Source organism: Achroia grisella, unplaced genomic scaffold (genome assembly GCF_030625045.1).
Source record: "Achroia grisella isolate CSIRO2021 unplaced genomic scaffold, CSIRO_AGI_Agris_v1 utg474, whole genome shotgun sequence".
NCBI classification, from domain to species: domain Eukaryota; kingdom Metazoa; phylum Arthropoda; class Insecta; order Lepidoptera; family Pyralidae; genus Achroia; species Achroia grisella.
Window position 1 is genome coordinate 1669371 of NW_026712878.1, and position 27564 is coordinate 1696934.

General features: G+C 31.1%; 4 protein-coding genes across 5 annotated transcripts in view; 1 reads left to right on the forward strand and 3 right to left on the reverse strand.

The window, feature by feature from the left end:
* LOC131845526 (uncharacterized) lies at positions 1-1126 on the forward strand. Its single transcript, XM_059194596.1, has 3 exons — positions 1-546; positions 621-767; positions 914-1126. Exons 1-3 carry the CDS (start codon positions 39-41, stop codon positions 1093-1095), a joined length of 837 nt encoding a protein of 278 aa, XP_059050579.1. The 5' UTR covers positions 1-38; the 3' UTR covers positions 1096-1126.
* Positions 1127-1230: 104 nt separating this feature from the next.
* LOC131845440 (uncharacterized) lies at positions 1231-3746 on the reverse strand. The gene is made up of 2 exons (XM_059194504.1): positions 3699-3746; positions 1231-1869 (listed from the first exon to the last, which is right to left on the reverse strand). The coding sequence occupies exons 1-2, from the start codon at positions 3744-3746 to the stop codon at positions 1231-1233; spliced, it is 687 nt and encodes a 228-aa protein (XP_059050487.1).
* Positions 1808-8390, reverse strand: LOC131845535 (uncharacterized). Of its 2 annotated transcripts, XM_059194604.1 has the most exons (7): positions 8366-8390; positions 7657-7811; positions 6480-6725; positions 5765-5907; positions 5394-5538; positions 4878-5249; positions 1808-1869 (listed from the first exon to the last, which is right to left on the reverse strand). In XM_059194604.1, the coding sequence occupies exons 2-6, from the start codon at positions 7807-7809 to the stop codon at positions 4881-4883; spliced, it is 1056 nt and encodes a 351-aa protein (XP_059050587.1). In that variant the 5' UTR covers positions 7810-7811; positions 8366-8390; the 3' UTR covers positions 1808-1869; positions 4878-4880. The 2 variants fall into 2 exon arrangements, with proteins under 2 accessions (XP_059050587.1, XP_059050586.1); XM_059194603.1 differs by lacking the exon at positions 1808-1869 and having other exon boundaries at positions 4741-5249.
* Positions 8391-12376: 3986 nt separating this feature from the next.
* The window catches only part of LOC131845481 (uncharacterized), a 35439-nt gene continuing 20251 nt past the window's right edge, over positions 12377-27564 (reverse strand). Inside the window, exons 2-11 of the mRNA XM_059194544.1 lie at positions 26045-26807; positions 22456-22671; positions 21463-21716; positions 20998-21131; positions 19886-19986; positions 19421-19541; positions 17919-18000; positions 17406-17561; positions 16507-16679; positions 12377-13606 (exon numbers count right to left, since the gene is read on the reverse strand). Coding sequence (XP_059050527.1) covers positions 13462-13606; positions 16507-16679; positions 17406-17561; positions 17919-18000; positions 19421-19541; positions 19886-19986; positions 20998-21131; positions 21463-21716; positions 22456-22671; positions 26045-26573 — 1911 coding nt within the window. The 5' untranslated portion in view covers positions 26574-26807 and the 3' untranslated portion in view covers positions 12377-13461. The remainder of the gene's footprint in view (positions 13607-16506; positions 16680-17405; positions 17562-17918; positions 18001-19420; positions 19542-19885; positions 19987-20997; positions 21132-21462; positions 21717-22455; positions 22672-26044; positions 26808-27564) is intronic.

Sequence of the window (27564 nt, forward strand, 5' to 3'; positions counted from 1 at the left end):
TCAGACGGCAGCAAGTCGTCTCTGCCGTCAACAGACACATGGTGAAAATAAAGTGCAACATGGCCAAACTTATAGTGCTATTGTCTTTGGCAGCATTTGCTAGTGCTAATTCATATTCCGCGAGTAAATTAGTCAAGAATATTTATAATGAATGTTTAAGTCAGTATTCGGTGGAATGTGTAAAACCGAGGACCCTGCAGTGGATTTCGCAAGTTGCCAACGAAGATGAGATCAAGATCACAGACGACCTCACCATTGTCAAGACCGGGATTATTGAAGATAGCGGAGCAGTGGACCCCAGGATGGCTAAGGAGCCAATGTATGCTATGTTCGACAGCGTCGACAAGTTCCTTCAGAGCCATACTTTAAGGGTTAAGGTTCCAGAAGAAGTCACAAAGAGTGCTGCCGCTGAATATGTACCAAGGTCGCTTCTGACAGACCTTCCATCGGAACTCAATATGCCTTTGGACGGCGAAGAGGAAGTTGAAGAATTTGAGGGCAGAAAGAAGAAAATCAAGCTTCCTAAACCTTTGAGAATTAAGTCCAGTGAGTGGTTGTAAAGCAAATATATTTAATTATGATGTAAAGAACCATATACTCAATTATTTTGTTACTTGCAGAACATGGCTTCATCAAGAAGATTTTGCTGCCTTTCTTACTCGGCCTGAAGTTCAAAGCTTCAGTTCTGGTGCCCTTAGCGCTGGCCCTCATCGCCTTAAAAACGTGGAAGGCTCTGACCCTCGGACTCATCTCCCTTGTCTTATCTGGTAGGTTTTAACTCAGAAATACTTGCTTATTAACTGGTTAATTTTTATTACTTGGATAATTATGAACATAGAACAAGAAGTATATTTTATGGATTTATTAATATTTTTTCGTATAAATTATTGAACAACATTTATTTTTTCTTTAGGTGCCATGGTTATCTTCAAATTCACGAAACCGAAAGTCGTCAATTACGAGGTGATCCACTACCCACAGCACCATGTTGAACACCATGTAGACCATCACGCTCCAGGCTGGGATGCCCACGGCCCCTACCAGGCGAGGTCATACGAGGATGCTCATGAAATCGCCTACTCCGGTCAAATATAAAAGAAAACAAGCTATAGCATAGGATGGATCTACGGCTAATTTATTTATTTATTTATTTAATTCTACTGTAAATAATGAAGTCTGTATAAAATAAGTTTCAATTTATTGTACGAGTTCTTTATTTTATACCTGAAATTATCTCATGATAATAACACCATTTTCGGAAAATTTCATGTCAAAATCTTTATGCAAATAAGTTTCATTAGCCAAAGTGACAGAAGTAGTGTGTACTGCGTCACTTATGGTATTTATATTAGTTTGGTTTTTCACATATAATTTTATTCCTGATTTAATTAATGACGGTATAGCCTTAGTTTTAAAAATAGTGTTACCATCTTTATCATTTTCTATATCGGCAAATAGAGAACGGAATTTCTTTTGTTTCATTTCAACATGTTTGTGACCAATATCACTGACTATATCATTAATTCTATTTTCATTAGAAAATATTTCAGGGCTGGTATCAGCCACTATATAATCAGGCGGACTTATTTCTTGTCGATGTGGTTTTTCAACATGAATTATATCCTCGATATGTTTAAGATTCCTGTCGACACGCATTTGATTTTCTCTTACACTTTCATTTGAATCAAAATGCATGATGGCATTCGACTCCTCTGCTCGATTCGGTAGAAGCATATTATTAGAAAACGTTTTAAATATATTTGAACTTTTTAATGGATTCATTTTATAAAGATTCAATAATATATTGAAGTTGTCTGTGTAAGCCCTTTTCATTCTGTATTTGGATGTAGCAGAGTTACTGCAAGTAATCTGTAAAAAATGATAGATATGATACGAAAAATAACTTAAGTAAAACAAACATAAATGAGTGAATTTTATGAAAAATTAATTATGCACGTTTAACTTCCAATTTATACAGAAAAAAAATATTATGACAAAGTATTAATGTTACATACAATTTAGTAAAATATTATTTTTAAACTTATTACCAGAAATAAATTACTGGTAATTACTGGACCATCATTATTGAAATTAAAAAAATGTCCCCTAATTTGAAACAATCTTCGATAATAAAGGAATTTATACCTATTAGGATTAGGATATAATATTTTACTGGTTACTGGATTACTGGTTCACGCAGAAATTATACTTTCTTTCTTTGTTTATGTTATTTATTTACCTCACTCAGCCCAAACAAAAGTCGAAATGCAGAAACAGAGTCTAACGTATACCTATATATAATATGTGGTAAATTATATCCTTAATTTTATATAGATATGTTTACAACATTTTAAAGAGTGATGGATGCTTTTAAGGTTTGATAGTAAAAGCAGGTTAAACAATTTTATTGGCTCAAATATGCGTTTCTGTTCCGAACATCCTGATGACCGTTCCACTATTCATACAGTTGGAATACTATCGCTGTCAAATGACACGCTAGCAAATACCAGGATGTGTGCTGATCGAATACAAATATTCGTCCTGTATGTTAAATGTGAGAGTGTGCCAGTCATTAATAGTCAGTTTCATTTGCAGTTATAGCTGTTACTATTTTTTATACGAGTCGGTATGACAAACATGCTTACGGCCTACCTGATTGAATATGCTTCCAGATAGTAGGTGAATTACGCCAAAGGGAAACTGTGGTATTGTGTTTATATATGCTATGGTATTCAATATCTATAGTAATATTATTAAGAGATTTGTGAGGTTGTAGTAGGTAATCTCTAGATTTACTGAACCGATATTGAAAATTCTTTTAATGTCGATAGCCTATTTATCGAGGAAGGCCGTAGGTTATATAAAATCACTAATACAACATCGCGCTGCGACCAAAAGGAGCGGATTTGAAATGTAAAACTTCGCAAAAACGGGGATAATGTGACGTAAACGAAGTTACCCGGGTTAGGTAGTCTACTATATTTCACTCTAGTTCAAGGTTGGCAACCATAAAATATTTGGCCTCATACTCATAGCTTTTAATTTGGTTATTTATCGTGTCGCATCTAAACGAGGATTCTAGTATGGTTGACATCCCTGCTCTAGTTTCTGACGTCGATTGTGTAAATTTGCTATTAGCTAGGTCATCAACATCTTTTTTATGAACTAGAATAGTATATAAGCTGGCGGTTTATTTTATGGTAAGTGCTAACCGACATCTATATCCGTGGTATAGTTCATATAGGTATTATAAATTTTCAGAGGAGAGACAGCCTGCGTACCTTGTAATTCACTGCCTTTCTTCATCCTTTAACCGAAACATATCATACAAAGGTTGAAGGTAGCCTAAACGACATTGTACAAAATCTACCGTGCCATAGATGTGTGTATCAGGTGTAACTAATATACGGGAAAATTATTGTTTATTGTTTTTGTCTGTAACACTTTATAGTACTTTAAAAAATACTTATATGAAAGGATACCATGATCTTAAGAAATAAATAGTACAATGGTGGTTATTATTGTGTACAGATGCATTGCACCTCGGGAATTGCAAAGTACTAAAATATGCAATAAAATATGTGATCTAGGTAAAACCACAGATAATATAATATTACATAGTAAAACTAAATAAACATACAGATTTTTTTTAAATCAAAAGTATATTAAATATTTTGTATATTATAGTAGTTACTTACCAGAGTAACTAAAGTCAGTATAACACCAAACACTGAATGGTACTCCATAATACTGCCTGTAATCACAATCCATTGTTTATTGCTGTAATCTGCATCAGAATTGTTCGCGTTTCGTTTCTCAAAATATTTAGGTCTTATATTACGTACTTCGAGAAGTTTCAATTCTTAAAAGAATATTTTGAGAAACGAAACGCGATTGAATTTTAAAAACTATATTAATTGTAAACATGTTCCACTATTATTTGAAAAAAATACGAGCTGAGTTTCTTGTCAGTTCTTGTCAGTTCTTCTCATCTCGATATCATTCCGAACTGACGGTAGATTTGACATATCATAAGAGTCTGTAATAGACCTACATGAATAAAGATATTTTGATTTTTTTTTTAATTTTAGTACAAATCTTACATTACTTCGTACAACTACGCTCAATAGTTATTTTTTCTTAGTCTTTGTCAATTCACACAGCGCCAGATAGTAAACTAAATAGACTTTATGTTAAGGGCTACTAGACAGCTGATAGAAATACTTAAATATTTTTCTTTTATTAATAGTAGTTCTTTTAGTAATACATACATAATATACATAGAAAACACTGAGACCGAAACAAACGTTCATGCTCAAGAATACTAATGTTTGGATCGTGCGAGGAATCGAACCCGAGACAATTGAAACTAAAGCGTTGTGCTAAACAGCTAGACCAACACGGCCTTAAATAAATTACGTACATCTAATTAGTGGTCACAATTTATTTAAATTACATATAAGTTTGATGAAGATTGTTTTATTGATTTAATGTATTTTCTACGCATAATTAAAAGAAACTAACAGCATTCTGCACTTCTTCTCAATACAATTTTCGTAAAAGGGGAACAAAGTTTTGTTTCACGTATTATTATATATTTAGTTTACTCCTACTTAAATAGTTGTTCTTTGTTAATACAACTAACAGTAGGTACTACTCATGAATATATTATAAATAAAATTCGTGGGTATAAATTACAACAAATTTCTTAAATGTAAATATCGTGGAATGTAGGGAAAAAATTATAACAGAAAAAATTGTCGGCTTATGATATAATTTTTGATTTGATTTGTATATGACCACGTAATTTTGATTTAACTTCGGTTTATTTCTAACTTGACGTTGATCTTAATAACTAACAGATTTATTTTACAAACCTGTCAATGATTGGATATATGATGGCCGTAGTATTTTTCTTCACCAAAATCGTAATTCCATGGTATATTATACCCCTTTTTCAGAGCTACTTCCTTACGTTCTCGGTCTTGATAAAACCTAACATCCAACCATTCATACTTCGCTTTGCCCATGTAGGCATCATAGAGAAAATCTAGTACAGGGTGACTATCTAATACTCCAAAATAGTGGATTAGTCCAAGAGAGCGAAGCTTCATCGATATGACGGCTAGACCAAGAAGTCCGTCATATCTCCAGGATTTATGTTCTCCTACTCGGTGAACTGCTGCTCCTGATTCCACGCCCAATGGCGCCCAATACCCTGGCACACATAGGTACCACCCCCATTCAAGCTGTAATGAATTTATACATCATGATAAACCACACAATCAAGTTTCTGTGTGAAAGTGTAACAATTATCTATACTTATAATCAAATATAATACTTATAAAATTAAGATAGTCTTATTTAAAATTAGATAAAAAATATTAACTTACTTTCGGGCATGGAACAACATGACTCCTAGTGCGTACGACATATTTGAACCACGGCATTGGTTTCCGTTTATAAGCACGTATATATTGAAATCCTATCACATGGGTCATTTCACCTTCTCTAAATGTAGCTGGAGCGTATTCCCACCTACAATAAAGAGACGTCTATAAAGATTCTACTTCAAAAATCTTTAAAATAACATCACATTTTGGTAAGAAAGTTATAGAAAGAGAAAGACTTAGAGAAGTCAATTAAAAAAATTGTACAAAAAATAAATTTTTCACACTTTTAACGGTAACTTGAATGTTACTTGTCATTATGTGTGTCGAAAGTTTTTTGTCATTCCTATTAAGCAAAAAATGCACATACATACTTATGTGAGCTGGCTCGATTGCAAATATAAGTTTTGGATATTGTCCAAAAAGATCCAAAGAAGCGGTAAGTCATCGTCCACAATGATATATCAAACATTATAGGGAACGGATGCGAACGATTCACATCTTTTGGTCGAGTATACTGAAAATCAGTAATTAAAGTTAGATTTTAAAGATTAGCAATTAAATTACATATTTTATTAATTCGAATGTTATGAATGATGAATTTCATTTCATCTTTTTATTGATATATAAATACGGTTATTCAAAAAGGCATAGAAACTAACATCTGACCAATTTTGGAGTGTGAAGAAATTACAGATTTTTTTTATATGCTCATTATGTCAGCTGACTTATACAGGGTGGTGCTGTTACAACTGGCTGACTATTATTACTGACTGAGTTAGCAATTTGAACTGGAAAATAAATAACTGTTTTTTTAATGACCTAGGGTGCTGCTTCTTAAACCATCCTCGGAACTGCAGCTGAAATTTTCTATGGCTCATAAACAATTGTCAACAGTTTTCGACCGAGAGGAAATTTGTCACCAGAATGTGGCAGAAGCTGACTTACGTGTCACGGGCTAATAGGCAATGTTTAAGGCTTATTATTAGATGGACCATTAGCATGTTTGTCATTCGAATTAAATACAAAATAATAGATATCTTTAATATAATATATACTGTATACTTAATTACTATATTATATACTTACCCTTGGATGATAATGTATTTGAGCTGGAGTAGCATATAAAGAACTGTTGAATGTATCGCCATTTTGGTCATACCAGATGCCTAATATGTTCTCAAAGGTTCTGAAATGTCTACGTTTCCTAAGTATCAATTCTGTAGCTGTGGCTGTAGTTATGGCATGACGTGTAGTTATAACTGCACACCCAGACAGCAAGCGTAGTCTTTTAAATACTGTGGTGCAGTAACAACCCATCCAATAGGCTTGATCCTGTTAAAATTTATATTTATTTTATTCCATGCAATAAAACCGAAACATCGCGTCGACCGAAAACTGTGTTTGTCTATAAATATGTAAATGTTTCGGGGAAAAATAGTAGGCTGAATTGTGATGAAATTTTCACAGAATATGAGTCAACAAATAAAGTAATGAAAGTAGGGAATGAGGGGCACTGAAAAGATTTGTAAAAATATTGAATAGCCACCTGCACTTTTAATAATTATTTTTTTACCATGAAATAGTGATGCTTTATTCACTGTTGTAATTTCATCATCAACAAACGATATGCTCTACATATACATGCACACCTATTTGAGGGTCATTAGTTTTAAAATATTGATTAGCATATTCTTATAACTTGGATTATTATGAATGACCAATAATGAAAATTCTTGAACGTGGTAACGCGGATTAGGCATCTGGTGAAGTAGTTAAAATCGCAAGACAACCCAGGCTGTTTGATTGTACGGTGCAAACTACGTGAAATCAGGATATGGTAGCCTAGTACCTATCTAGGCCTAAGATGTAATGCCTACATTACATCTTAGTTCTTCGCAAATGTAACGTATGTGTGGTATTATGGCTCTCGGTGTGGTCTCAAAGGTGGTACTGTTCATGTTGACGGCCTCGGTGGTCTTGCGGTTTAGAACATCGCTTTACTGGTCGCGGGTTCGATTCCTCGCACGGTGGAAACATTTGTGTCCATGAATTGTTTGTATAGGTCTAGGTGTTTTCTCTGTATATTATGTATTTATCATATATATAAAAATATATTTAAGTATTTATATCATTTGTCAGGTACCTATAATGTAATACTCTGCTTAGCATGGGGCTAAATGGCGCTGTGTTAATTGTCCAGGGTTATTTATTATATAGGCCGTCAGCTTATATACAACTCCAATTGCATAAAAGAAACACCTACCTTTCCCCACCATTGAGAGAGTTGTTTATGTGCCGGTGATATACGAAAGGGCCTATGCTCTTCCGTGTAGTAGAGACTTCTCGAAGGTAATAGCTGTTGTTCTACTCTGTAGTCCGGTGTATCTTGCGTGGGTGGAATGGTGACATCATCCATACCTGTTGAAGGATCCAGAGTAGTTGTTGGAGGATTATGCTCATACTCTATTTCTGGTTGTCCTTGTATTAACGCTACGAAGTAGGTTAGCCTAGAATTTTACATGTATGTTTATTACTTTAAACTTATTACGTTTAGCCCTTATTGAAGGGCTCTCTCGAACTTTCTGGATCTGATTTAGTTGTACGTTACATATCAACTGTTACTTAGCAACATTATTACTTATTTTAAATGTGGTAGATTAGACTTTTTCTTATTAAATCAATGTGCTTAATACCCTCCCGCTGATCCAGACACGCGGGAGCGTGTCAAAGCCGAAATAATTGTAGTAGATAAACCTTTCTTTTGCATTGGCAAAAGAAAGTTTTATCTACTACAATTATTTAATCAGTCATTAGACACAGACTGATTCGGTATTAAGTATTAATAAATCAACAGATAATATAACAATTATTACAACAATAACATTAAAAAGTGATTACTTTTTTTCTTATTATTTCTACGTGAATAGAAAAACAAAACAAAGAAGTATGAGAATATTAAAAAATAATAGTACCATAGTAAGAGTATGTCCATACTGATGCTGCTACTGAACGAATACCGTGAAAACAGAAATGTAATCATTTATACCGAATCTAAGGAAACAATCATAATATTGTCATGATAAACCTCAAAATCACCCCATGTTTAATGTGTGCCAATCCTCTATACATTCCTCTAGATAGACTTCCTAAAAGTCATCTGTTTTGTTGTCTTTCTATAGATAAACGAATAAAAAAAGATTCCCAGAGGAAGATTTTATAAAATCATCTATGTGGGTATGGGTACCTCAGACTCAGTCATTTGAGCCGTAAAACAGTTTCCTTTGTAAACCATGTTTCCTAATGAAAGTGACCGTTTGCGACATCTACAATCAGTAAGTGGACAAATTCAGTCAACTTGTTTGCCTAATCCAATTATATAAAAAAATTGTCCAACTAGTTCCGAGTTATTTTCTAGGGTATACGCTAGAAAACTACCTAAAAAAACAATTAATATGTCTTGTATACAAGACTCGATTATTAATTGTTAGATAGTTAAACTTCTATTGTTTTTTCTTAAATAAGAGATAGTATGAGATGCAATCTATCCATCGGAAGTAATGCGAGTGGTAAGCATCTAAACTAAAAATATTTATTTTACATTTTAGGCCGGCCAAATATTTATTTTATATTACATTTACATATGCTTGTAAATTTTATTATAACTATACCTAATCAGTTAACTATCTAGATCACTCAGATCGCAAATGGATTCATACATCCATCCAACCCATATAAGAGAAATTAAATTAATCCCAAATATAATATTCATAATATATCAAAAATATGAAAATTATGTCTTACTTGATATTAATATAGCAACTATAGTGTCCACATTTCCCCATTGGATTGGTAAGAAGCCGCATATGGCAACTAAATGATACTATTGGAATTGATAAATAAGCAGCTACGGGCATTTCGTTGGATGTGAAGATAACAACAAACAAATAATGTTATGTTCATTACTTTATCCATGAGGGGTCAGTCAAAGGTTTTTATGAAATTAATATTATGTCATATAATTATGAATTTTGTTATTAGTATATTTTAAATAATTTCACACTTTGAGAGTCATGATTACACCATACATGACTCTTACATACATAGATCAAAGATTTATATATTTATATATTCAGCACACATAATACAAAATAATGATAAAATAAAACATACAACAAATATAGTATTTTATCCAGACTGTAGTTATTGTTACTAAAACTTGAAGGTCTAAAGCATTATGTTATGTTTTTCTAAGGAAAGATATAGATAGGATAGATATAGATAGATAGACTCAACAACTTTATTTTTCATCTATGTTGGTATCTCCACTTTTGTAGGTACAGTACAAACTAGTGGCCCTTGTGATCTGCTAAGGCCACTAGTATCGTATTATATTTTGAATAATATTCATAAAAATAAAGCTTTTAATATAGACGTATTCTATAATACATCATTTGGGAACGCAGATTATTTGGTTCAAAAAGGAGCGAAATCATTTTAAATGTGTCAAATCAATGGTTTCCGCCGGATATAATATTGTCACGTACATGACTATGAATGGATTTCATAGTAAGGGCGCGTATAGTGATAGAACTGTATAATAGTTTAATTAAACTTTCACTAATTGTAGAAAGAATTAGACATCTACCTTGTATTCCTGATTATGCTTTCGAGTATATACCTGTGTATATTATGATTCGAGTATTACATATTTGTAGATGCTAATCAGACGATAAAAATATTATATATTAATAACATTTAAACAATGTCATCTATTATTAAATTAATTAACAATAGTATACCTAAGTAAAAAGTCTTGTTTATCCATTTGAAATCAAGTAAGCCACCCATTGTATGATTAACATTTTAAAACTTATTTGTTAAAATTACATCCTACTTCCTACAGAAGTAGTCACCTGGCATATGAATCATGAAGATAATAATAGCAATGCTGTAACCGTTTACCATCAGATGGGTCGTATGCTAGTTCTGAACAACCTCATTGTGGAATTGCCTTCTAGCAATGGTACTTCCGAATTGATAGATATTGAAACCTACAAAAAAAGAGCTTGTTCCTTCTTAAAAGGCCGGCAACGCGCTTGCGAATCTCCTGGTGTTGCGGATGCTCTTGGGCGGAGGTAATCACTTACCAACGGATGTGCCGCAAGCTCGTTTGTCTAAGCTATAAAAAATACTTATTGGCTAAATGTGATTTTAGTTAAAGAAACATTAAAAAATAAATCAAAATATAGTATTCCAGCTACTCGTCCCGGCTTCACCCGGGTGTTTATTTATTATATATGTATATATAAACCTTCCTCTTGAATCACTCTATCTGTTAGTAAAAACAGCTTCTAAGTACGTTGCGTAGTTTTAAAGATTTAAGCATACATAGGGACCGACAGACAGCGGCAGCGACTTTGTATATATGTAATTATTAGTATTCTTAGGAAATAATATAAAGCACACATAATCAACAAACAATTTAATTACAAAACGTTACAAATTACATTTGCTAGAAAGTAAAATAAATAAAATGCACAAAAATTGAGAGAAAATAATTATGTTACAATTAAGTCTAACGTCCTAGTGACTGGATGGTACTAATATTATGTACCTACATAATAATAAATAAATAAGTTAATCATGACTTACTTCGAGAGATTCATAGAGAAACTTAAACTAGAATATAGATCAATACAAATTCAAGAATACCTACAGTAGTAGTATATTTTTTTAACAAGGAAAGGCAAAAGTACAGGACCATACAGCCAATACTTTTGAAATATTTCCTTAAGAACAAGAATACATAATAATATTTGACAATAAAAAAATGTAGCCACACGGAATATCGATTTAACAATATTAGTCGATTAATATAAAATAAACAAAAGGAAAAGCAAAAAATATTAAAAAGTTTAGTATTGACCTCATCGATACTCGAATAGAGTATCGATGAGGTCAATACTACACTTTTTATTATTTTTTATAACATGTGTATTTAAAAAATAGAATATTCTAAAATAGATGTAGGTAATCTCGTTTTATCCACAACAGTACAGTTATTTCCATAACATATAGAAAGAAAGAAAAACATTTATTGACAAACAAATATACTGATTTCGACACTTGCTACTTATTACAAAATACTACAAGACTACAACCGGACTGTAGTAGGTAAGTACGAAGTGGTATAGTTTTGTTAGCTGTCTAACATTACCATTGGGAAGTATTCTGCTTCTACTACTACCATCCTTCTACCTTCTAGATTATTCTATAATGTTTATGTTTACAGACCACTGTTACCATCAATATACAATAAACCATTATAAATATAAATTAAATTAAAAATATTACTAAATATAGAATAATATGAATACAATCAAAGTAAGTCAGTTAATACACATTTCATATTAACTTTTAAAATAATATGTAATATTGGCTATTATATTATATTAAATAGAAATTAAAAAATAATTAAAATCATAGACTGATGTAATATTAATACTCTACCGAATAATCAGTATTCGATCTAGAAGATAATTATGTATCATAAATTTATTAACTAGATTTAAAATTGGATTGTAGAATAATTACTTTTAGTACGTAATTTATCTAGTCTAAAAATATTTCAATAACAATATTTTTAGAGTCACTTCTTTGTTACACAATTTCGTAATAGAAGCACCAATAAATTAATTAATGCAAGTTACTCAATATACAATATTAATAAAATTAATTTATGTTATTACTAAAAAAATAACCAATATTTCTCTACTATTGCTAAGTTTTGGACATAGCTGCAAATTTATTAATTTCTAAATGCAACTAGACACTCTTATAGAGTTTTACATAGATAATTTTAATTTTTATAAATTAATTTAATAAATAAATAAGTTATACTTAATATCTACTAATAAGTTAAGTATTCTAAAAATTGTAATTTTCTATTTTCAATCTTGTATTCCATATATCGACAGCATCAATACAGTGTATAAAATACAATAACAAACATATTTTTTTATAAAAATATAAAATACTAGACCCACACGTACACATCAAATACAAAAATAATAAATGTCTCATATACACATTATTCTAATAATTAATTAAAGATAATTATTTTCAAAGCGAGAAAAGTAACATTAGTAATTAGATGATCATATTAAAACTCATAGTAGTGGACGCTTAAATAACTTGAGCTGTTTGATTTTGAATTTCGATTCTGTTAACCTTAATAGTAATGGGGTTTTTTTGTTATGTTAGGCGGCGGGAAACTTAAGGAAGCTACTCTGTATTTTTTAAATATTTTAAATATGATTATTTTAAAAAGTGGCTAGAAATATCATAGCTACATTAATATATTCGTAATTATGATTTCTTACTCGGCTGTAGCTACTTTGACGGTTCACTTTCAACAGTTTTCTTTCATTTTGCGCTTTTTATGGTAACTAGAATTTAAATTATATTTCCATTTTAATCTGATCTATATTAGGTACAGTTTTATCTCAGCATCATTATTAATGTAGAATGTAATTAATTGTATCTAAATATTTATTTTAGAAATATATAAAATCGCATATATAGGTATATATAATGAGCTAATATTTAAGCATATTCGTTGAAATTACTTATTACAAACGTGTTCCGTTATCTTATTTTCCAGCATTTTATGCCTTCTACAAACCTAATTTTTGTTACAAGCATCTAACGCTTGAAACAAAAATTGCTAATGTATATATAAACGACTTCATATATGGACTAAAGCATTGCCAATTAGGCCACTGATATAATAAATAGGTAAAATGTCAGGTTTCCCGAATGCAAGTAAGAGTATGCTCATATTATTAGAATATGTCCTTCTGATTGGCTTATTTCCAAAGATGGCGGCACGTAGCAAATAATGCGCCATTCACATGACGTCGTCAGTTACGTCCGTTTGATTCTTACAGAAAATGTGTGACCAGCCTTATTTGAATTCGGGAAACTTGACAACTCAACCGACTGTATATCTGTGGGCTTATGCGTTTACTTTTTTAAAGTTACGCCATGAGCGAAGGCACTTACTTTTTTATTTTTTAATATAATCTATATTGCAGTTGGGATACAAAGTGATACAATTCTTCTGCTCCTGACCATCCCTGGCCGCTTGAACGTATCTGTAGTAATGAAGCGCCATCTTGCTGTCCGCAGGTGGAACAAGCTCACTGGAATCCCTGGAATGAATAAAATTATTAATTACGATATAAAAGACGATGTAAATATAGAACATGATAATGTTTTGCAATTTAACACAACGCCTAATGATGGTTATATGTTCGATTATGGAACGATAAAAATATTTATATTTTACATCTATCTTTTGATTTTATATATGTGTGTGTGTCTTTTTATATGTTACAATAGTCCTATATAATTCTGACAGCCGTATCAGCCGTTTCATTCCATAATTCGGTGGTCCAGCGGTTTCTTCCTGATACTCATCCCTTTTCATCCCCCACTGTCAGCGTATACTGTTAGCGTAGGTGGAGACATAGTTCCATTATCATCACATAGATGTTAACGGAATGGTTCTGATTTTTCAATTCACACACACACACACAATTCATTCACACGATTATCAACGTCATCACATCACATTTCGTTGGGTATATTTGAATCCAATGTGGCTAGATACGAGCCTATCGTCGTCTTTTGTATTTTGTTGTTAACGGTGTTTTCTCCCCCAGAAAGTCCTAAATTCTACCTAAATTAGGTAAATACTAATAGTATGCCTTTTCCCATTACTGCCCTTCAACCGCTTTCGGTTTTTGCCCAATGGTTAGCTGGTAGAGAAAGCCATATGTATAAGTTTAGATAAAGGATAAATAAAGTCAGTCAGAAATATAAATACATACACAAAATTTCCCCTTTTTTTTTGGTGCTGGCTAGATTTGAACTCATGATAGTCTGGGTGGTGGGAGTAGTAAATCACTAAGCCACTACGGTTATATATAGATGTACGGTTATATATAGCCCAATAATAATCTTATAGAAATTCCATCGCGTCTCAGTGAAAGTGAACATTAATACTGATTACTACCACGTGGTAATCATTCGATTAGAAATGTCCGATATCTCATTTCGCTGTTTACGCGTACAATGAACCTACATAGTAGGTTAGAGAAATTTTCCGATGAATGAGGAATGCCTTGTTTTACATACTTACTCGTACTAAAATGGTTCATTGATCATTTTAACAATATATGTGAGAATACTTTCTCTCTCTCATTTATATTACTATATATAACTGTGATTGATTTAATTGTTTACATTGTAAAGTAACTATTTATTTATATACTATTTATTTTATATTTGCTATTTGGTAGTTTGTATTCACACAAAATTCTAAAAAATGGAGTTCTGAATAACATTTATTTAAAGGAGCAACATGCTTGCTTTTTCATTCTTCTTGTGATGAGTCTGCATTCCGAATGAGTAGTAGAAAAAAAATATGGCTATTCAAAAGTGCTTATATGAAGTTTATTTGAATAAAGATTATCTCTATTTCTATGTAGGTAACATTCGATATTCTCGGTGGTTTAGGAGTTTACTACACCACCTTATTTCCTATGGTCGCAGGTTCGGGTTCTCGTGGGGTACAAACATTTGTATGAGTCATCAGTATAATTGTTTATATCGGTCTGGGTGTTTTCTATATCTATTACGTATGCATTTACAATAAAAATGTAATCACTTAATTACATTTTTATTGTAACAGCTTGGAACAAGATGGCGATGTGTGTATTGTCTGGGGTTGTTTTTATTACTATTTCAATTCATATTAATTTATATTTTATTACATGGTTGTACTTTAGCATACCTGTTCGAAGCCGGGACAGACTTCCTAGTCAAAAATACTTAATAGCTATGATAGAGACGCTATAAGTGTAATGCATTTAGGAACCGTTAATTATGTATTAAAACATCATTGGGCTCAGTGCCGCCAACCGTGAAGAAAATTGCTACTAACACGGTTTGCCAACATAATGATAGCACGCATGTGGGCATCAAACCACTGTATGATGGTTTTTGAGTTACACGATTATAAATATGTGCATTCCATTTCTTGATTAATAGCTCTATTGTGTCTATTATTTTCTTAGACGAGAACATTAATCGATCAATTGCGTTATATTTCATTACAGTAATCCGCTCTATAACACGGTAGATTGGATTCGCGGAATATGATTGGATATAGGAAACGCGTTTTTAAAACCACATATCACGCGTTACGTATAAATTATTCACGTTTAAATTTTCTGGTTGGGTTTAAATCGAATATTTAGAATAAACTATATTATAGTAAGAACGAAATAGTACGTTTTATTACATTTAAATAAATTATGAACATTTTAAATAAAAAAAAATGCATATGAACTAAAAAAACTAATTATGAACTGTACGAAACAAATTATTATAAATTTCACAGTATAGAAATATAATGTGTGAAATCCTCGCATTATATGGGATAATGTCGGTGTTATACGGGGGATGTAAATGCGTTATAAGAGTACCGTGTTATAGGGTTATTACTGTAATTAATCTTACCGCATCAATATACTGTTCTATATTTAAATTAGAACTAATTAAGTAGACAAATAATGCAAGATCTAAATTAAGATAGGAATAGGAACAAAATAAAAAATACGTAACCTGTTTCAATAATAACCTAACCAAGGCAACGTATTCGCAATTAATAGGAGTTTTATTTCATTTTTAAAAATAATCTTACTAGTTTTAATGGAATATAAAAAATATTCATTTAAACTTGGTTTTAAATATTTATATGCCTCCGTTCCTTCTTATCAGGTTTCTATTAGGCACATTGGTTGTGCAATAAAAAGTTTTAGTTATTGCAAAGTAACAGATATATCTTACAGGCACCTGTGATCGATAATCGAGAATTAATTGTATTTACTCCTATATATCTCTCCATCAGTTTCTAAAGTTACAATTAACAATGTTAAAGTATATGAGTAATACCCATCTAATGAACTTGCCCGATTACTAATCCTAGCTACGGCTACAGGAGGAAATAACTAACCTAATGATAGAAAATTAATTTGATACTCACTTGCTAAGTTCATTTGAGACTAGATTGCTGTACGGTGCATGACTGAATGGGTCCCTATACAATGCACAGACGGCTCTGTCCTTGCAGCCAGGGTCATAAGCACCCAGCGTGTTAAGGATCTTGTCCACTCGCTCCATAAGAGCTCCATAGAATTTCTCCGCGGACTGAGTTTCCTGTAAATTATTCATGGAAAAATGTTTAGGAACGTAATTTATTTTCAAGTCTATTAGAGTCATCTTATTTTGTGGAAAATAGTTTTTATTTTACTTTATTAATTATTAATGATTAGTGGTAATAAATATGTGGGTAATAAAAGTGGTAATAATTATTAATGGTTAATCTTTGGTACAAATTCTATTAACCAGTACATAAAAGTTACTTGTTATATTTAATAATGAAAAAATTCTTTTTCTTCTTCGTTCTCTTCAATCTTAAATTTTACACAACATACAGTATAAAAAAGGAAACTTTACCTACTAGTTTCCTAATAAACATTAAGACCTGCAATCATCATTAAATGGTATTGGGATCATATGGGTATTAAAAAAAGTGTTAAGTCTTCCTAAATAACGAAGAATAAAGAAAAGCACCTTACAAAGCACATTTTTCTGCTTTGTAAGCTGTTTTTCCATTATAAGGTTATTAAATTACAGCATAAGTGATATAAAATTTTAATTTCTTGGGAGGAACAATACATGAGTGGTATAGTCAGTGTAATATGATAACGTGATCTTCATAGTTGTATCTTGAGTATCCAGACCACAGTTACTGCTTATCATCAGGTTTGACCGTTTGTTTCTTGCTATTCTAATTACACAAAATAAGCCCTTTTCTTGTACAGAGTGATCAATGGAGAATAAAATAGATGCATGGATAGCCATACGAAATTAAAAACTTACAGGATCATGTGCTGCTATGATTTGCTGTTGTTGCTTAATCAGATCGGTTTCTACTTTCACACGGTTTGTTTCCGTCAGTTTAGCTGCCGAAACCCTTAACAGTTCATCCCTGATCGGTGACGGTGGAGCTCTGGCTGCCAAAGACGCTGCACGGATCTGCATAAATAAAAATATTATAATAGAAGCTAATAAATCTTGGTTAATTAGAGGCAATTCCTCCACTGTAAGGTATTACGGTTAACGTGACACCCTGATTACCAAGGTGATCTAAGATCTAAGATCAGGACAGGATGTCCTGACATTTTAGGTCATATTGCTAATATACAGTAAGTTTATGTATATAGGCACAGGTTACCACTTAACAGGCAGGATTTGGGATGATATTTATATATTAGATAATAAGTACATAGTATTTAATGTATTAATTATTCTAATAGCATAAAATAGGAATTAAGCGATTTAACTCTTAAACAAATATCAGTACAATTAATAAATAAATAATATTTTTCTCACCAGAGCTTCTTTCTCTGCTTGCAATTGGTCTTTTTGTTGTGTTTTCTTATTTCGAAAATATGGATTTGGCGGTCCAACAGGCCTGTAATCAATTGGAAAAATAAACTCATCACAAAATGTAATTTAGTCATCATCATCATCATTTCAGCTCGGAAGAGTATCATAAGAGTCTGTAATGGACCTACATGAATAAAGATATTTTGAATTTGCATTTGAAGACGTCCAATGCTGAACTAAGGCCTCCCCTAAAAATCTCCACGACGATCGATCCTACGTTGCACACATTTAATTTATTACCTATGATGAATATGATATGGTTGTGTATGGTTAACATCTGTAGTTGATGATTATCACTATAATAATAATTAAATATAAAATTACATGTTACTAAATATTTAATTTCAATTAATGAAGCTAAGAATATATAGGCCACCAACAAGTTTTGATCTTAGATGCATATCCACAGTCTAGTATCTGAATATTATCTGTATTCTAATAACTTTCTACGCATACGCCTGTCAAGTAGAAATTAGGTAAAGTTAGGTATTTAGAAAAACTCGAAGACTTCGTTTTATACGTAACTTCACGTAGAAAATATGGCCGCAAGATGCTAATTAAAGAAAGTGTACGTTGTTGTGCACTGCAAAATACTTCGTTATTTCTCTTAATCACGACAACTTCCAAGAAATATTTTTTTCTTTGTTGTTGTAACGAAAATTTAATAATAGCTTCTTTTACTTTCATTATAAATAAAAATGCTTATGTAAGTCAAATGTAATTATAATCTCTGCGTCTAAAAACATTAATATTATGGTTGAAATAAATAAAACATTGTTCTTTGCGAAAGAGTGAGTTGTTTCATTACAATAAAAAAGTGAAATTATTAGATATCCCAGCATTTAGGAATAAAATATTATAATTATTGTAGCTTCTACTCATAATGTCGCCAATATGTGATTTAAAACTTCTTCTGAGTTATTATGAAATTAAATAAAAATTGTGACATAATATTTTTTTCTTCCATGCAACTGCAATTGTATACAAATATTCGATTACTTACAGAAGAATAAGTATGGTACTATACATTTTTTATCAGACCAGAATCAATGGACCTGTGTTAGCCACAGGTAACAAAATGCATCGATGTAAGAAATTAAATATTAGAAACAAGACATAAGTGTGGTAATAGTAAATAAGGAGAGACCATATTCAATATTGGAAACTGAGGAATGGAAATGGGTCACAATAATAATAATAAAGAATAGTTTAAGAATTAGGTACTTGGTCGGAGTGACCTGAATTAAACCTGAATTAAATACCAAATATTAAAAAATAAAAATTGATTTAAATACCAAAGCAGTAAAATAAAATGAAGAATTTATAAAAAAAATTGTCTATGCATTAGTAATATTAGAACACATTATTTCCGGAATGAAACAAAAACAAGAAACAATAAAACTAGATAACCTATTATAGAGAATGACTAATATAATTTCACTTACCTTCCAGCAGTAATAGGCCCCAATCTTTGGCCCGTGTTGGGAGATAAATGAGCTGCATTAGGCGCGACTACAGTTGGAATGACATTGCTTGATGCGTATTCTCCGACATTTGCTGATTGACCTGTTATTAAATTTATATCATTCCAAGATTGAATGGAGCTCAGCTTCCCAATAGAAAGAAATCATACAGAATTATGTGCCAAAAATTGTCACAAAATGATTTTTTTGTAACAACTTTGTCTGCTCTTAGCATAATAATATATTTATTGCATCAATTATCTTTAGTTCGTCTGTTCGCTTAGACCTTTAAAGTATGTTTATGTATATTTTAATTCATAAGTTGAACAATTGTCGTTCTAATATCTGTTAGAATATCAATATGGAATACCACTAGTTTACGACAATGCCATTCGTTTAATACAAAGGATAGAATAGAAGACGAAATAGACAGAGAAATAGTATTACCTGGTGGCATACCCAATCCCCAAGCGTTGATGTCGTTAAGATCATTCATGTGAGGTTTAAAGTTGGATATGGCATTGCGATGAATATCCGAGGCTAGATATCTGAAACACAAGGGGAATTGTTTTATAAAATATTATAAAAAAACACGTAGTAAAAATTGTAGTTAAAGAAAAATTTATGTTTTCTTTACCTACATATATCCAGATATAGATAGCTAAAGAAAACACTGTAACTAATAACGCTATATGTATAATATAAATAGAATAAAATAATTGTTGTAACAAAAATATGACAGGTCTTTAGAGTAAGAATTTAATAAAATGATAAAGGACAAAAGTACAGAACGATAACGTGCAATCATATATAAGTAAGTAAGAGTAACGTAGTCGATAAGTAAAAAACAATGTTACCCACATCACTAAGTAACATTAGAAGAAGAAGAAGTAAAGAAAAATCATCTATTAGCACGGTCAAACGAAACAGAAATTATACAAGTACAACAAGAATTAGAACTCACTCATTTGGTTTGGCTTATGTAGTTCGTGTTTTATTTATGTTAGTAATAAAGTCGGTGGTCTAGCGGTTAAGCACACCGATTTACTTCCGATCTTCGCGTGTTCAATTCCTCGCACTTTTGTACTTATGAGTTAAGCTGTTTCCTATGTATATTATCCTACTATGTAGTATACTTATATATAGTAATATATAATATATATATATATATATATATATATATATATATATATACTCCTATGCATATTATATATATATAATCCTGTGGATGTTTTCTATGTATATTACGTGTGTATTTACAAAACAAATATATTCAAGTATCGTCTAGTACCCATATCACAGATTTGCTTTACTTGGGACTAGATGGCGCTATGAGATTTATCCTTGGTTATAAAAAAAAATTATCGGGTCAACATGAATAATTGTCATTGACAAATAAAGATATTTGATAGTCACGACCTGACTGGAGTACAGAGATGTCGGTAGGTGCTAGCAGATTTTTTTTAACTAAAGCCAGTTTGTGATTAAGGCATTCTAGTCACTCGTTTAGTTTAAATATATCTAATGAAATTATAGTTGACTATTGTATTGATACTCACTCACTGCCAAGTCCAGGACCTGATAACTCCCAATCTTGATTGTAATGATCTACTGATGATGATGGTGGACCTTCAGCGTGAGGTTTGACAACCAGTGATGAAGCTGGGTAAACGCCGTGACCATAGTGAGGATTCTGTAATTATGGTTTTAGTTAGGAAAATATTTTGACAGGCATTCATTGGGAATAAATTAGGTATTAAGGTCATTGAATTTTGTTACAGACAAATAATCTAGAAAATTGAATTACCCTATAGAAAATCTCAACATATTATATTTTTGTAGAAGTACAGAAAAAATGTTGAAACTCACTTAATCTGTAATTTGAGATATTATAGAAAAAATAAGACATAACCAATGGAATCTGATCTGATGCCTAAGTATATTTTTTTACTATTAAAGTTTCTGACTTTATTAACTAATTCATTGTAAATGTATTAGGTATTTAAAAAACAAGATTAACAAACCTTGTGATGATGTGTAATCAAATGGTGATGGTGATGATATTTCGTAGTATGATAATTCTGATGGTACCACGAGCATAATTTGAAAATATGACTTAATGCAGGGAATAAGAAAAGTAAAAATTTGAGGAACATTTTCTTTGCAGTCGTGACACCGAATATGATAGGCATGACAAAAACCAACTTTAGAGCTATCAGTTTCACAACTAACACAATAGCTATAGCTGCCATCACTAATTTTCTCTTGATGTATTTTTCTGAAATAAATAAAAAAATATTTATTACAATAATAGAAGAGCAGATCATAGTGAAACTCGATCTGAATACATAAATAGAAACGGTTGGTGCAAGTGATGTTATTGCTGGCATTAATACTTAATTTGTAAATGACTTTCGATTCTATTAAAATACCAGAATGTTTTTAACAATCTGCGCGAGTGACTGCGTCTTATTGGGCCTAACTAGTAAATATGCAGTAGTGTAAAGTGTTTAGTAAAAAGTGTCTATGCAATTCCAAATAATAAGCGTATGTATAATAAGACATAAAAACGGAACTAACAAAATAAACTTACTTTCGCATTTATATTAATAAAGAATTACACGTATTCATAATGGAAAAAATATTGTGGCATGCTTAATTATGATGCAGGTTTTTGTTGGCGTGCGTGTTACACATGATTAGTTGTGAGTATCCGATTTTGCTATCTCTTTAAGTAGTAATAACTATTTTTTTCTCTAAACATTGCCGGCTAAATATGGGGTACAGTTTTTTACACCAGAATATGTATAATTATGTATAATTCTGCAGATTTTCTACAGAAATAATTCTAGACCTAGCCTTTGTGGAAAAATATGGCCTTAAATGCAGTTTCTGAATAAAACAATCATATCAGTATCTTATTAAAGGCATATAGGCATCTATGTATATATAAATGAAACAAAAAAACAAGATAAAAATAGACATTTTTAACATATTCATATTATATTTTTACTTACTAATTTTGTGGAAAAATATTCTGCCGTGTTCCATTACATCTCTAGGTTCCAAATCTACATGTACTAATGCTCCAGTCTTAGTTAAAGCTCTTGGTGATATTTTCAACGTAGCTCCGTGAAAGAAAAACTCGGGAAGTCTTAATTTCAGGTCATGAGTTGCCATAAATCTCACTCCTTTATCGTATAAAGCGTCTGTTATTTCTTCTAGTGGAGATTCTGAAAAAATAAACATTACTTACTCATTAATGTTACTATCAGAAAGACAGCCTCTATTAGGACTTTAAATTTCCTTCAAAAGACATAAGGGTATCTTAATTTGATTTGTGCTTAGCTTTACGTGAAATTAAAATATGTTCGAAATACTTATTAAATATGTACCTACATAATTATTAAATGAGTTCTCTGATTTAAATATAATATTCGAAGCTAATGAGTTTCTAATCGAGTATTTAGCAGTAATAATTATTATTTTCCATCTACGTAACTTTAATATTTGTCAAAGCATTATCATTTTCTATTAGTGTTTTCTCTATCATTGTTATATGATCGTTGAAAACTCACGTTCCAATTTCCTTAGCAACTGTTCATTTCTATTTTCTAATTGATATTACGAGACAATCAATCTATTCAACATCATCACACTTTTATTACGGAAATGATAGTAGTATTACGACAGTTTCTCACGGTTTCCTGTTACAATGTTGCAGACTATAGTAGAGCACGCATTCAATTTAAATTGCAAATTTTAGGAAGAAAATTATTTACTAGAGGTAGACTGTAAAAAGTCGTCTGCATTAGAGTACCTCAACATGTATAGGCGACAGTGACCTCTTACCATCAAGTGTGCCGACATTTTGTTAACCATTACAATTATGTAAAAAATACAATTTCGAGTAACATTGAAATAAATTAAAAAAAAAAACAACTCAGCACTTTGTAAATACGCAAGCATTGTGACACTGTGCTTATGTTTCAGTAATTTCATGAATTGTATATTACAACTTCAACTATAGTAATCTTCTATTTTATTATATTCATAATTTTTGTTTAAAATAACTTTTCCGTGCCTCATTTTTATTTATAGCTTTTAGTTGTCTTAACTAATTGCACACGTAACTAAATTGTACAATAAAATATAACGTTAGTGCCATAATAGTGACATAATTAATGAGGAAATTATTTTTGTCCAAATATGTACAATATATAAGTTGTAATTCGGATTAGTATTGATAAACTATAGCATAAAAAGCTTTATATATTGCAAGTAAATTGTAAATTGATTATATTTACGGTAAAAGTTCATGCATATGTTAAAATAATAGTAATGATGATTTTCCTCCTATATTATTGATGATTTTCCTCCTAACTTTTGATTCCGTAATTGTTCCAATGAATTAGACATCGTGTTCAATTTTCCTTTCAACATTAGTTGCTTGCTACATTTACAGTTAATCCAAAGCGTGTTGTGTTAACAATTGCAAATTTCATATCGAGTTAGAGCCATGACAGTTAGTTATTTTCAATGGTAGGCACGTACATAGAACATTTCTCAAATTCAAACGGCCCTCAAAAGGTTTTACGGTATTTGATCATCCTTGTGGTTTATGAAATGCTCCGTCAGACGAGCACAATGAGGTTCGTTGGAATGAGGGTTTATGGGCTTTTAAACAAGAATACAATAGTCATTTGCTGCAACTTTCAAATAACAAATCCGAAGCGGAAAAATATCAATACAATGCTTAGGTAAATTAATGGTCTTCATACGTTTAACTTTTAGTTTGTTTATTTTATTTAGATCTTGTCACGCGCCCAGGCGTCGTGCAGGTGCTGCTATTGTAGGAATCTACAAATTTTTTTAACCAAATTGCAGTTGTTGATAATTTGGTTTTTTATGTAAATGTATTTCAGTGGGTTAGATATTTTTAAAGTTTATCCAAAAAAATTAAGTCAAACACAAAAGTACCCAGTCTTATCTCGTTATAAGTTTTGATTTGAATAAATTTGTTGAAGTACTGAACTTTGAATACAATTTTCCAACAATTCCATTATTGTTATAATGATATATTATATTTGAAATATGATAGTTTTCACTTTCAACTTTCATTTGTATCACTGCGTGTGTTTATTTACGTACATACGTATGTACTAATTTTCCTAACTGGATAAAGCTTAGTTCGAAAGTAATTTTGTTTACTTCAGTGAAAGTGAAAGATAACAAAATATGCTGTAACAAATACATTCTTATTACTTTGTTTTAAGGTTCATAACCTAGTATAGCCATAGTCAATGGTCATTTGCTCTTGTTCTTGAATTTGTTTTGAGCGTTTTATAATCTTGTGCAATCATTATGACAATGTTATTATAATCTTTGATCCAAGGTCATAGAGGTTGTATTTGGTTGCATCATAGTTTTGTTATTTTATTCATTATAAATTTTGGTATGTTAGATGTAAATATAGTATTCTAATAGAAGGTAAATAGATCTTTAACATTCTTTTGTACTTTTATAGAGGGACTTTTACTAAGGCAATCTCTAATGCCCTCCCAAAAGCCCTTACCTAATCTTTAGCAATACTGATGTGGAAAGTCGATATCTTATCGATATATATAAGGGTTTACAAGATGGTAATTTATTATTACCTACTAAGTTTCTAATATTTTGAATTGGCATTTAATAATTTATTAGATTATCGTAAATAAGTTCTGCACCTAAAATGTCGTCGATTATATAAAAAAACCATTATTTCTAAAGTTTCAATATAGCGATATAATTTCGGGACATAAATTTAATCTGATTTATTTCGACGGTAAACATTAAGCGTAATATTGACTAATCTTCATACTATGATCTATATAGCTGTAACGAAACCATTATGTTCGAATGTTCAGCATTCATTGCTTATTAGGTTATTGCTAATTGGGTCACAATTTCACAATCGTTAGCACACGAAAGTCCACGTATGCCGTGGAATAAATTTGCATAGTTAAACAATAGTCTATTCCTTAACATTCTTGTCACAAGTCTAAGGTGTCATATTCAATGCACCATTGTAACGAGACCCCTAACTACACTTCGATCCTTTCCCGGCGAAGTTCTGACACATTTTCTGGCTACTACTTTCTTCAGAAAATGTTTGTCATTTGTCGTCAACAATTTGTACAAATTAGCAGCTTTTTAATAATCATTTTAGAAGACAGTAGGGAAAATAACGAATACAGTAAACTTGACTTGCATAAGCTTCTAAAATATCCTACGCGATATTTTTTTAATTTAAACAGCCAAGGTTTATTGTCTTCAAATGAAGACTGTAAGTCGTAAATATTACTATTATATATTAATTTTTAATATAACTTATTATTTTTTCTAAAATCAGAAACACTCGAATTCAATACATGAGTAATACTATTTTAGTATATATATAATAAGTTATATTAAAAATTAAATCAAATTGGGTCGATTTGCGAGATAAATTTATTTGACAATAAATCAGGGAAAGTAGTTTAGAAATATGGAAATAGTATCTAACTTTCTAGGAGCATTTCGTGTTGACCTAGACACTAGCCTAGGACAAAATAATTATAATCTCACCTGAGTTTTCGTCATCGTCAATCTCATTTTCTTCGTCAAACGATCGCCCAACATTTTCCGAGTCTTCTTTATTCCCAGTGAGGTAGATCATATTAGCTTCTTTACTATACTTATTTAAATCAACTTTATTTTTCTCAAAACATACACCACCGCCCAAATTTATATCATCGGCGTAATTAAGTTTATTATCTATATACGAATAGAAGTTTTTCTGTAAACAACTCACTGTTGGATTCACTGTACACTTATTTAAAATGTCGTCCCATAACATATTACCGGTCCTAAACGTCCCATTGTTGTACACTTCGCCAAAGAACTTTCCGGATATTGCTTTAATTATTTTAACTCTTTTACCTATATCGATATCCAATGCTCTTGCATTGTCGTTGGTTACATTTTGACTACAATTTATATATTCTACATTTATAACTAGTATTAAAACTAATATTTTGGTAAAGTCTACAAGTCTTGTCGATTTTGCTCGCCTACATATCAAGCGAGGCTTCTGGAACGCGGTTATTCTAGCCATCGTGAGAGCATCACTGTCAAAAACAATAGGTTAACTTTGTTTATATATTTTTTACAAAGCTCACAAAGGGCATATTTGTCATTGTGAATATTAATTCCATTCTTTTCGTTTCGCAGTTATGAATTTTAATTTTCGAAAGTGACTTGAACATTAGATATTTTGTGTGTTTTCTGCCTGTTGCTGTGTCTTGGATAATTACAATCACATCTGAAAGGATTTCTTCTTGTAACTCATCTGTAACAAAAGAGAAATTTTGTTAACGTCTTAGCGGGAATAATAATCGAAATTTGCATATCTTGGTTCCATGACATTTGCAAAGACTGGTAAGGTTACATACCAAATTAAATAAACGGACCGTAAAATTTTGGAATTGTGTCTAAAATTGTATGGTTTATTATAAGTATATCAATAAAATTTTGGTTTTGAAATGATTAGGTATATCAAGTCATGAACCATCGCAAGAAAGTAAAATGAAAGTATGTATATTATTTTGTAGTCAATTACAAGTATTGCTAGTAAGCTGAGCTGAAACTAAGCCTCAAGCTGGAATTTAGCTGTAAAATATCACTAAAAATTAAGAATGAATTTAATTAATTCTATTAATAAAAAAAAAATACGCTGCCACCAAACAAGAATTACACTGTAAGTCGAAATCATCCTTTTAATAGATCACTCTAACACTCACTTAACAATACTGCCTTACAATTATTAGATATATCTTTGTCTTTTCCTGTACTTCTAACATTACAATGTACATATATTAATGTTTAAGCAATTTATTCTTTATGGTCAATAATAGAGACTACTACTTCAACATAATGACAAGTGAATACAATAATACATGTTTAAAGAAAAATAAAATGAAAGCAATATAATTGTAGTTAGTTACTCAAAGATATCTCAAATGTATTTAGTAGAAATTTCTAGAAAATAGAGGTGTTATATAGACTGATCACATGTTATATATAACAACACGTATTAATGATATACT

Bases quoted from the DNA above. Each gene is read 5' to 3' on its own strand.
- LOC131845526 (XM_059194596.1), top strand. From the start codon at position 39: ATGGTGAAAATAAAGTGCAACATGGCCAAACTTATAGTGCTATTGTCT. The intron at 547-620 runs GTGAGTGGTTGT...TGTTACTTGCAG, and splicing joins ACCTTTGAGAATTAAGTCCA to AACATGGCTTCATCAAGAAG. The intron at 768-913 runs GTAGGTTTTAAC...TTTTTTCTTTAG, and splicing joins CATCTCCCTTGTCTTATCTG to GTGCCATGGTTATCTTCAAA.
- LOC131845440 (XM_059194504.1), bottom strand. From the start codon at position 3,746: ATGGAGTACCATTCAGTGTTTGGTGTTATACTGACTTTAGTTACTCTG. The intron at 1,870-3,698 runs GTAAGTAACTAC...CATTTTTTACAG, and splicing joins TACTGACTTTAGTTACTCTG to ATTACTTGCAGTAACTCTGC.
- LOC131845535 (XM_059194604.1), bottom strand. From the start codon at position 7,809: ATGGATGATGTCACCATTCCACCCACGCAAGATACACCGGACTACAGA. The intron at 6,726-7,656 runs GTAGGTGTTTCT...AAATTTTAACAG, and splicing joins TCTCTCAATGGTGGGGAAAG to GATCAAGCCTATTGGATGGG. The intron at 5,539-5,764 runs GTATGTATGTGC...TCTTTATTGTAG, and splicing joins AATCGAGCCAGCTCACATAA to GTGGGAATACGCTCCAGCTA.